General features: G+C 43.0%; 1 protein-coding gene across 30 annotated transcripts in view; it reads right to left on the reverse strand.

Annotated features, from left to right (window-relative positions):
* The window catches only part of TCF7L2 (transcription factor 7 like 2), a 175,895-nt gene that overhangs the window by 28,682 nt on the left and 136,381 nt on the right, over nt 1-10,832 (reverse strand). Inside the window, exon 1 of one of the 30 annotated variants that reach the window (XM_032694548.1) lies at nt 8,978-9,515. The exons of 28 other annotated variants lie outside the window; for them this stretch is intronic. In XM_032694548.1, the coding sequence (XP_032550439.1) occupies nt 8,978-9,100 (123 nt within the window). In that variant the 5' untranslated portion in view covers nt 9,101-9,515. Of the gene's footprint in view, nt 1-8,977; nt 9,516-10,832 lie in introns of those variants that run through there. One more of the 30 variants, XM_032694550.1, reaches the window with a different exon arrangement.

The following is a 10,832-nucleotide window of genomic DNA, read 5'->3' on the forward strand; positions in this document are numbered from 1 at the left end:
ATCACGCAGATATCAGGAGGTTTTCCCCATCACATTCCTAGCTTTGGGGAAAAAAGATCTTTTTCTTAACAACAATTTAAAAAAAAAAAAAAGGAGTGAATGAATGAAACGAAAAGGCAGGCTGAACTGTAACTTACCCTTACAAGATCACAAAGAAAAAATTAAGCTGAAACAAGCGAACCACTGGACCATTTACTGCAAGTAATCCAATTGCAAAAAACCCTATTCCCCATAGAGGATTTTCACTAAAATCCTACAACAGGGACATTTAACCAGATTAGGTACCAGCAAAGATAAAGAGGCTGGTATTAGATGATGAATGGATTAGAGTCAGGTTTCATTTTAGAATGTGTCTTCATTTCCTTTTATTACTTTAAGTAAGGAACAACTTGCATTAACATCAAGTAAAACGAATCACATTAAAATAAAGCAGTGATAGCACAGTGGCCACGACAGCGCCGCTGCTGTTCAGGGTCTGCCAGCACTCTCCTGCTCTCTCTCCTGCTCAAGGATGGCTCCAAACCCACTGCTTGATCCCCCAGCACCCCCAAACACACACATCCTCCCTGTGTCGCTTTAGACAAGGTATTATCTGATCTTACTTCCAACATCCTGAGCACCCCCTAAAAGCATTTCAAAAATAATTCGGTTATTCTCTGGGAATGAGTTTCGAGACTGGGGGGAAGGAAGAGGGGAAGACAAACTGAGAGCAAGGAGGAAAAGAAATATCTGTCATCCCTGAATAAACAAGAAGTCCCTCCATCATGCTTTGGTCAAGTGAAGCACCTTTGGCTCTTGCAGCCTGCCCTACAACATGAGGCTCCTCCAGCCCCAGTCCCTGCCCTATGCAGCTATTGAGCTCACTCCTTTGATAACCTGCAGAAAAAAGTGTGCATCCAAAAGAAGCAAGCCAAGAGCAGTGCTTGTGCTTCCCACAGCTTTTACCGTGTCCTTCACCATGTTCATCTCTTTTTGCAGCCCTTACAAGAGGTGATTCCCCTCTAACACCGCACACGTGGCACATGGGATTCCCATATCAAGTGGCCACCATGCAGGACAGAGCATGGTCACGGCAGCCAATGCTACGCGTTACAGCATGTTGTGCTGGTGGGGCTGTAGGTCAGATCTTCTGCCACCTGAACAGCCAAGGACAACTTCTGGTCGCACAGATCCACAGTGGTTTCACATCAGAGAAATTATGAGGATTTAGCTCTCAAAAGAGCCAAAGGAGACGCTCTACTCCAGTATCTGTTCTCTTTGAAGTGAACCGACACCCAAGCACTCCAAAAGTAACTGAAAGCTTTGGCACGGGCTTCATGTGACAAACTGTATTATACACCACACAAAGAGGCAAGCATCTACTCAAGAACACATGACATTACAAGCCAAATGACCAGTTGATCAGGTTCAAAAAAATTATCACTTCCAATAAAAGGTATTTTTTCTGGCCAAAAATTATGTGAACTCATGCTGCTAGGTGACCCACAGTGTGGCCCCACTTACTGAAGAAGTTAATACATGCTGTAGTTTTGTACTCTCCCAACTCTTCACATCATTGCAAATAAACCTCCCTCAGACCCTACCAGTCATTAAGGGATGTCTTCCACAGTGAGCTTATTTTCATAGAAACTGGAACTGGTTAGTTAAAAAAATGTAAGTGATAGAATAACATTAGAGAGTCAGACTTAAGCCAAAAAACAAGAAACAACACGTGAGAGGAAAGCCGGACTGACATGTCTCTATCACCAAAGCCAGATATACCATAGGGGGTTACATGTAAACTGTGGGAAACTACCACTCACTGCTTTGATATACCAAGGCTGCCCGCAATATCTCCACAAAATAGAACAGGTGCTACATTATGATGTATTTTACTTAACGTGTTTCAGAGAAAAATAAAAAGCAAACAGAAGAATAAAGCAAGATCAACAAGTAAGAGTTTGAACCTTAAGCCTGCAAACTTTTCCCCAGGTAAGTAATTTTTATTCGGGTGACTGCCCTGCACTCAGACAACTCATATAAAGGTACTGGATGCAAGTGTAGGATACTTTTTTGCCATTCTGATGATGCTGGGGCAGAGGTTTGGGGAAAATGTACTGGGGGAAAGGTGGAAACTGTCATATACATGCTCAAAAATCTGCTCTCTGGGACAGAGGAGTGTGATCCACTTCCCTGAGAATCACTCTGCATCTGCATCACTACCCAGGGCCAGGTTTCCATTACGTTTTGCACTGTTTATCACACACTGGGGAAAAAGGACCATAACTCCCCTCAAAACAGCACACACAATTTTCAAGCCAAGCTAATCATGCACAATATGCTAAATAAGATGCTCTTTAAAAATACCATTCCTGAAGTTAACTTAGCTTCCTTGGGAAAGAGAAAAAGAAAGGACAAGCTGGGGAAGAGCAGGATTAATCCTGCACATGCATCTTCCTTTGAAGTCAATGGGAGCTCTGCCTGAGTAACGAGTGTGGTCCTAACCCCATCCACTGGCAGTGAAAGGTAAACCACAGAAGCCATCAATAGGAGATACCTATTAGATGACCTTAGACATGCCCCTGCAAAAGGCCCTTCTCCAATATACATTTGTGAGTACTTTATCAAGGGCAGTTTTAAGCTAAAAGCCATTGTGAGAAGCAGGAATTTCTCTGGCAAGTTGAAGAACTCCATTTATGGCTATGTCAGGCACAGACAGGGGAGCTGCACTGGTAGGAACAGATTAGCATCAGGGCATGTGGTAACAGGACAGGAACGAGTGGAGATTTCTAGACAGAAATCCCAGCATCTACATAGTACCAAGTCATCTGTTGATAAATCACCCCTCTCCACTGAAAGCTGAGGTCTCATATGCTGGGTTAGAGGGCATGGTAAAGAATTGCAAAAAAACAAGAGAAGTTTGCTTTTCTTGATAACTGCTGCCTAAAGCAAACCAGAGGAAATTGTCCCCATAGGGGCTCTACTACTAAATCTCTCTGTATGAATTTGAAATGCTTCTGGGAGTGCTTAAACACAGATAACTTTAAACAATAATGGAGCTCTAGAATAAAAAAAAACCCACACCAAAACCACAACAAATTTTGGACTGATAAATGTTTCAGAGGAATACTGAGATCCATTTAGCCTAAGTTCTGATAGGTGCCTTTAGGTAACAAAAAAACCCATCTAACTTCAAATTTAAACTGCAGGGGATTGTGTGTATAAATTGCTGTGTATTAGTCTTTGTTGCATGGTAAGGACATTTCATTAACAGGATGAAAGATACTTCTATGCGTATACAGCCCAATTTAATACACCCCACTGATGAATACTCCCCGTTTATTGAAGAAGTTAATACATGCTGTATAAATCAATAGTTCCTAAGTCTCTGAAAGCATCATAAGACTTGCACAAGATGAAACATTGTATTGTTTAGCACACAAAGAGAAACTAACCTTTAAACAGGAAGAGTTTGCTACTGCAATTTCTATTTGCAAATTCATACCTTGTTTGGCTTTGGTAATAAAATCACGGTATCAACTCAAAGTCAGAAAAAAACATGCCAGAGACACTAGAGGGTTTGTCCTCACTGGGATAACACGGGTTTAGTAAAAGCAGGTCTGGAAAAAAAAGCCACCCAGGCTGAAAACAAGCCATCATACCACTGCAGCACCGCAGCGGTCAAAGCCCTCAGCCTGACTCTGCTCCAACATGTCCCCAGCCGAGTAGCCAAGGGCAGGACAGGGGGGATGCTCCTGTCCCAGCCCAGTCTGAAACTCTGGTGACCGCCAGCACAACTCCCATGGCTGCAGCCAGGGAGAGACCCCTTTCCCCGACCTCGGTGACCTTTTAAAATGTACTCAAAAGCTTGCAGTCCTGCTTGGGAGGCAGGGATGTGCTGCGGTCCAGCAGGCACCCTCTGCCACCCACAGCCAGGAACATGGTACGGGAGGGACTGATCAGGTATTTGCATCCCAGACCCCCAGAGTCCCCTCCCCTTCCTCTACTACAAGAGGAATGAGAGTTCACCATCCACCTTAAAACCTATTAATCAAGAGACACTGAAAACAAATGGAGCTAGAGCTCCGCCTGTCTTTTTGCCATGTCCTCTTCTTCCCTGTTTCCCCATTGCTTTCCTTTTCTGCTGAAGAAAGATGGGCCCTGAAAGTGCTTTTATGAGCCTAATACAATAAAACAAAAGCAGCACAGAAGAGGGTTTGTCAGCCTTTTCCCCTCCTCCAGGGTGGATGTAGAAGGTCGACAGTGGTCTTGAATTAGCAGGCTCTCCTGGAGTTGCTCCCTGGGCTTAGCAAAGAGCACCATTCAATACCAGTTCATGTTAAAAAAATAGGTTTATAAATTGTTTCTCTGCATTTTCCAGATGGTGCTATTGCAGTTATGCTGACTGTGGCCAGTGAAATGCTAACAGATGCTCCTGAGCTGCTCTGCAGCTCCAAAGATGCTCATAAAAGGGGAGTTTCTTTTTTTCTAAAGGTTGATCTCTCCCTGATTCTACCTTGGAATGACACCCTTACACCACCCTCACTCTCAACCCCCGGACACAAATCAGAAAATTAAGTTTAAAGTAAAGGCAAATCCCAAAATATTGCTGCAAATATTGGAATATTCTTCTGCTTCCAGCCAGGACTGCTAACACCCAAAGCACAGCATCAGTAAGCAGAGCATCAGTAAGACCACTCTGGTCCTGGGGAACACCCACATCAGCAGTCGCTCTGGGTGGCACCTCAAACTCCAACAAGGAAACTGCAAACCATTTAGGTTAAGTGAAAAGCTAAAACCAAGCAAACCCACCAGCTGTATGAAACTCAGACCTCATCCCCTTCCTGTGCATAAAATTACAATGCCAGTGATGAAGCATTTCCCGAAAAAAACCTGAAGATTTAATTTTACCCAGCCCTGTTTAGCTAGTGGAGTCACAGCTTTTTTAAGGATGTTCTCACACCTGACTAAGCATTCTCTCCTGAAAACTACTTCCCCTTGCTCCATTATGGCTGATAAAGCGGCCTGAGCCCTTTCTCAGTTTAATGTAGCTGATTCCTGCCTAAGGTCCTGCCCTAAGCTAACTACCCATTGTAACAGGAGACAAGGCCTCCATTGATAACCACAACTAGCCCTGCTAAAAAAAGGCTCATTTTCCTCTTTCACACAACGATTACAGGAGCACAGACAACCATGTGCTGGGACAATACTCTCCCTAGACAGAGTTTGAAAAAAAAAAACAAAAACAAAACACCCCCACTGCCCCATCCTTAATAAATAAATAAAAAAAGGGGGAGATGGGGCAGAACACACACACTTTTGCAACCTTCTGCTTCTTCCCCCTCCCTCCTTGACCACTTCCAGGATAGTGAGTGCCTACCTGCTCCTGCAAGAACTGCCGGCTTGCCAATAAAACCCCGTGGTCTATTAGCAATCTCTCAGACAAAACAACAAAATCAGCTTCCTGGCTTTAAGTGTCCAGCAATTCATTCAAGAAAAGAATCGTTTTCTTCCTGCTGCCCTCCCCCCCCCCTTTAATTCTGATGAAGTGTCCCCTGCACGCTGGAGAACTAAGCAACCGTGCTTGACATTTTCAGCATCCTTCCTGTCAGGGAGCGAAGGTACTGAGGGAAGGGGGTGGGGAAGTCAGGATTTAAGATGTTCAGGAAATTTCCACTTAATTTCGCCAAAAGGCAATTATGTGAAATGATCTGGTGACAATTAGCATACGCCAAATCCTCTAGTGTACAAGGGAAAGGACTGGGGTTTAGCTATCTAATTACCGCCTGTTAGTTCCGATGCAGGAGGATAAAACACACTAGCAGTAAAACATTATTAAGTGTGCTCACGCTTTGCTTTCAAAGCTGTTGTGGACTGTAATTTTAGTGCTATGGTATTTGAGGTGGGTTTACTGTGTTTAAGTACAAAAAAAAAAAACAACCAAACTTGGAGTTTTAAATACAAGTTAAGTGCTGCGCTCCTGCACAATGTGTTGTTATTCTAAGGTCAGATCCAGACAAGCACCTGCTACACAACTGTGTATTCTGAGATCCTTCAGCAACAGCTGGAATTAATTTATGACAGTTAGATTTTACCTCACTTATTCTCTTAAGGCTTTATTAATAAAGAGAAAGCACTCTACTCATCTGCTCTGCCTGACCCTTGGCATGTGAATTTGGACACCAGTTACCTCATCTACAGCCCAGAACTGTGGCCTGCATGTATCCAGCCAAGCCTTACACTCAGCTCTCAAAATTAGAGATTATTTGATCAACAGGTGGATGTTCCCATACCAGGAGGACAGCGCAGTGCTCAGACCCTTCAAGTTTCAGGCATTGAGGTGCCCAGATTTATTCCATTATAAAAGGAGAGGCACAGTTTCTTCCCCAACATGACAAATACTCAGTGCTTTCTTTGCATGCTTTAGTTAATTTTAATTACTAGACAGATATTATCTCTGCAGAGCAGGCAAGCCTTCGTTCACGTCTAACAAGGCAAAAAAGCAGAAAGACTTGGCATATATTAGACTAAAACTGAAAAACACCTTTTGGTTAAGCAGTACCAGTACAAGATGTGCTGGATACACAAGCACTGAGCAAAGAGACTGGTGAAACCTAAGCAGGTCTTTGGGAAAGGGTCCTGAACACAAAGGGGGTAGAAAGGGGAGAGAGACAGAGCAATAATGCAAGCACAAAAATTAAGAGAAGATGAGAAGCAAAGTGAATATAAGCAAAAGGGTGTCCACAATTGCCCGGATAGACCTTATTTGTTACATGCGTTGTGTGAATACCTAGCCATGCAATTTTACTTACTGCCTAGCATTGTTTGAAATGCCAGATTATAAACAGTTTTAACTCTTGCTCATAAATCACTTATTTCTGCACTAGACAGACATACGCTGCAGGAGAAATAGCTCCTGATTTTTATTAGGGTATCTGTGATTTCTGTCTACAGCAAGAACTTGAATGTGAGGCTGTTAAAAAATGGGGAGATATGAAAAAAAATTAGCACGTATGCCTATACCTTCTTGTATTTGGCAATTTCAGTAATAACAGCATTATTAAAAAACTAATATGCATATACATGCCTCAAGATATGATGCCAAGTTTTCAGTACAGCTTTTTAAAACACAATATTCACAAATTATAGCGGACTGTGCTCAATACCGATATGCAACATATGTAGCAAATGTATATTAAATCACTTAGAAAATAACAAAGCTCTAAAAAATCTTTTCATTTTTTAATGTGCTAAAAAACATTACATGCTGCACAAAACAACTGAGCAACGAAATTAAGTAAGTCCAGATCAACTAATTCTTATTCAGTAAATTCAACAAAGTTTCCCTAAAAACATCACATCAAATGCACATTGGAACTGAAACACCTTTCAAGCATTTTGGAATAAAAGTAACAGGCACATTTACACAGTGCTGTCAGGCCTTTCACCCCATGTCCCAGTAAAAATAATTCCTCGAAAGGTAAAACTCTTGTGAGATCTCATCACCAGCCGCATAAAACCTGAATATGCAACAACATGCAGTGAAAGAAGAAACATCTAAATAACTGTCCTTTTAGATTAATCCGTTTTAGGTGAATTCTGCAGAATTTTATCCCTTGTTTTATACAAGAAAAGGCAAATAAATCAACTAAGCTACTCAGGTAAAGGTACCACAGAGTACTGAAGTGATAGAAATCCTCCTCCTGAATCAAGTGCCTCTGTCAACAAGACCGGCAGGCTTAGAAAACAGCAGAAAACCCAAAATCCCATAAAACCATCAGTGAAAATGTGATGCTTTGTAGAATTCTTCAATACATTTCTATTTTCTGTGTATAACTATGGGTAATATACAGAACTGTCTGAGGGGTAGCTCAACTTTCCGTAATATATAATAACAGGAGAAAAAAAAAGTCTCATGGAATTCTGATATCGAACACAAAACCACTGTATTAAAACACGTGTTATCTCCTATTTATCAACATTCAGTCTTATTTTTCATACTCTGGGTAACTAACACTGGGTAAAATCATTCTTACGCAGTGTCCCTAAAATTTTCATCTTTCACATTAGAGCTGATCTTTCTGAAGAATTCAGAAAATTTAACTGAGTGCCAACCAAACACGGGATCAAAAGCACCCAATAAAAAATACTATATACTACTTTTAATAACTAAAAAAAAAAAAAAAATCTCATTTTGTGTTATGACAAGAGTTAAACCATTCCATCTCCAAACCCCCTTAACTGTAACATATGTGCCCTGTCACAAACCAACTTCTTTTAAGAAAAAAACCCCAAAACCCAAACATTTTTACCTTCATGGTTTCAGAGTTAAGGAAATATCGTACTGAACTGAAGAAAGCTTTGAAGTGGCCCCCTCCGCCCCAAAGGAAAAAAAGAAAAGAAAAGCTAGTGATGTCATGGTCACTGTGTGACTGTCTGACTGCGGATGTAACACAGCTCTACACGCACACACACTTTTTCGTCGCTGGTAACCATTGTTCAGCATCCAGAAATCAGCCCCCGAAACCTGCTGCACACCGGGCTCTGAAACACCGCCTCCCCAACACACCCCAATCCCACCCTGGGTGCATGAGAAAAAAAATTCTTTCCCCCCTGCCGACCAAACCCCAAAACCAGGCGGAGGGAAGGGCACGGAGGAGGAGTGCAACAACTCTGTCCCGCTGCACCATTGTGTCCCGACAGACCGGCGGCTCGCTCCTCGCCACTGCCGTCAAATTAAAGCGGCATCGAAAAGTCGCACTTCCCCCCACTAAAAAAGACGATTACCATAAAATAAATAAATAAAAACAACGTTGCTAACAAAGGTCACAGCTGGAGATGCTTGCTTGATTTCTCACACTCCCCCCCTCCCCGTTTTTTTTTTTGATTCCACGCAGGAGGAAAGAAAAGGAGAGGGAGAGAGGAGAAGAGGGAGAGAAGTCACATCAGAAGTTCAATGGTCAAGACGGAAAGCGTGCACACAGAAAGTGCTACTCACCCAGCAATTCAAATTGAGATGCCAGCAGCCGAACTGCTGGAAGAGAGAGAACCCAGAGGCAAGCGCTCCTCCTTTACCACTCAAATCTTCCATTCCCACTAAAATTGCATCCCTCGGGTACATAACAGCTTTGTCTTTCCTTCTGTTAACCTCAAAAACTTTTTTTCTTTACTGTCTAGATGCCAATTGTGCTGGCTTTGTATTATTTTCCTTGCAGCTTTTCTCTCTCTTTTTCTTTCCCTGCTCCCCCCCTTCATTTAAAGTACTGGAAAAGCTGTCTTAAAAGATCAAGATGTCTCCAGTTTTTTGGCCTGGTGTTTTCTGAATGCTCAAAATCCATTGTCATGTTGGCTGTGAGAAGTGTCTTATTTCTAAATTGTCGGCTGCAGTTATCAAAATTTAGAGAAGCCTCCTGTCTTTTGCGATATAGCACTTTACCATCATCCTTTCAGGGAGCGGGGAAAAGACTTTCACCCCCCCCCACGCAGGTATGTCTGCTCACAACAGCTAAAAAGCAGTTACTTTGGAAATCAATGCCAATGCTACTACAACCCAGGTTGCGCAGGTATTACTAAGTGCAGCGAGGAAACACCGGCCGGCCGTGAGGGAGCATGATCAGTTAAGTGTAGCAAGCAGTCACTTTATCTGCAAGATTGTCAAATCCCTCAAAACAAATTTCTTAGGGAGAGAGCTGTAAGGAAAGTGTATTTTCTTGTCATTGTAACACTGAGGTGACATTTGGTAGACCTTTACTATTACCTCTGGTCTCTCCCCCTCCTCCCTTTTCCTTTAGTATTTAATATTTCTGTAAAACACTGACCTGCAAAAGGGATGCAAAAGGGATGCAAGAGTAGCTTCAAGATAGATTACATTACGGTACCCTGGCTATTGAATTTTCCCAAGCTACTCCTAAATGAGAATAAACAGGGGTACCTGAGAGCATTGCTGAACTGAGCAAGGGTAAAGCTTCTGCCCTGCACCTTGCTCTTGCCTACGACCATCACAAGATGCCCTGCTTCCTATGTCTGAGCCAGATACTGCAGGCAAACTGCAGCGTCTGAGTTTGCAAAGAGTCAGCATCTCATCTCATTTTTATCCTTTTCCCCTACAGTTGTAAAGTAGTTACTCTGCAACAGGGGCAAAAGCCAAAAAGGGTGGTTTAACTGACAATAATTAGGAAACAGTGTCTGCCTTCTTCCCCTCTGCGCTTTCTAAGCGAGTTTGTTAATACCGCTGGACGCTGCACGCAGGGAGAGCAATCACCATGTGGGACGGACGCTGCTGCAGATGAGGCACTGAAGGAGACCAGTTGCAAACACTTGTCTTCCCCATGCACATCTGGGTGATCACACCAACGAGTTCACTTCCCCCTCGCCCCCAAAGAGTGAAATAACAGGACAAAATAAATATAGGGGGGAAAAATAAAACTGTTTCAAACAGAAAGACTTGAGTGCATCCAAGTTGCCTATTAAGCAGCAGTTTAATCTGCGGGGGCCATGGGCTAAACAAAATAAAACAAACGACAACGAAACACAAACTGGTACCCAAAAAAGAGAGGAGCAGATGAAGCAAGCGAGGGGAGGGAAATCTGTGCACCAGAGCCCCGTCCCTGGTCCTCTCCCCGCACTGGTCTGGCCTTCGCGTGTGCAGTGTCAGCCAGCAACCTCTAAGGCCCTTAATACCAAAACAAAACCCCACGATTTCCCTTTACACGGCAATAACAAAAGCAACGAGGCTCCAGTTTGACAAGTAAAAAGCCCCAACAACACGGCAGCTAATTGCCTTCCCTCCCTCTATTCACAGCAGCCACCACACTTCAGCGGCTGCCTTTGTCCCACGTGCGGTTCCCGGGGCT

The sequence above is a fragment of the Chiroxiphia lanceolata genome, chromosome 8 (genome assembly GCF_009829145.1).
Source record: "Chiroxiphia lanceolata isolate bChiLan1 chromosome 8, bChiLan1.pri, whole genome shotgun sequence".
NCBI classification, from domain to species: domain Eukaryota; kingdom Metazoa; phylum Chordata; class Aves; order Passeriformes; family Pipridae; genus Chiroxiphia; species Chiroxiphia lanceolata.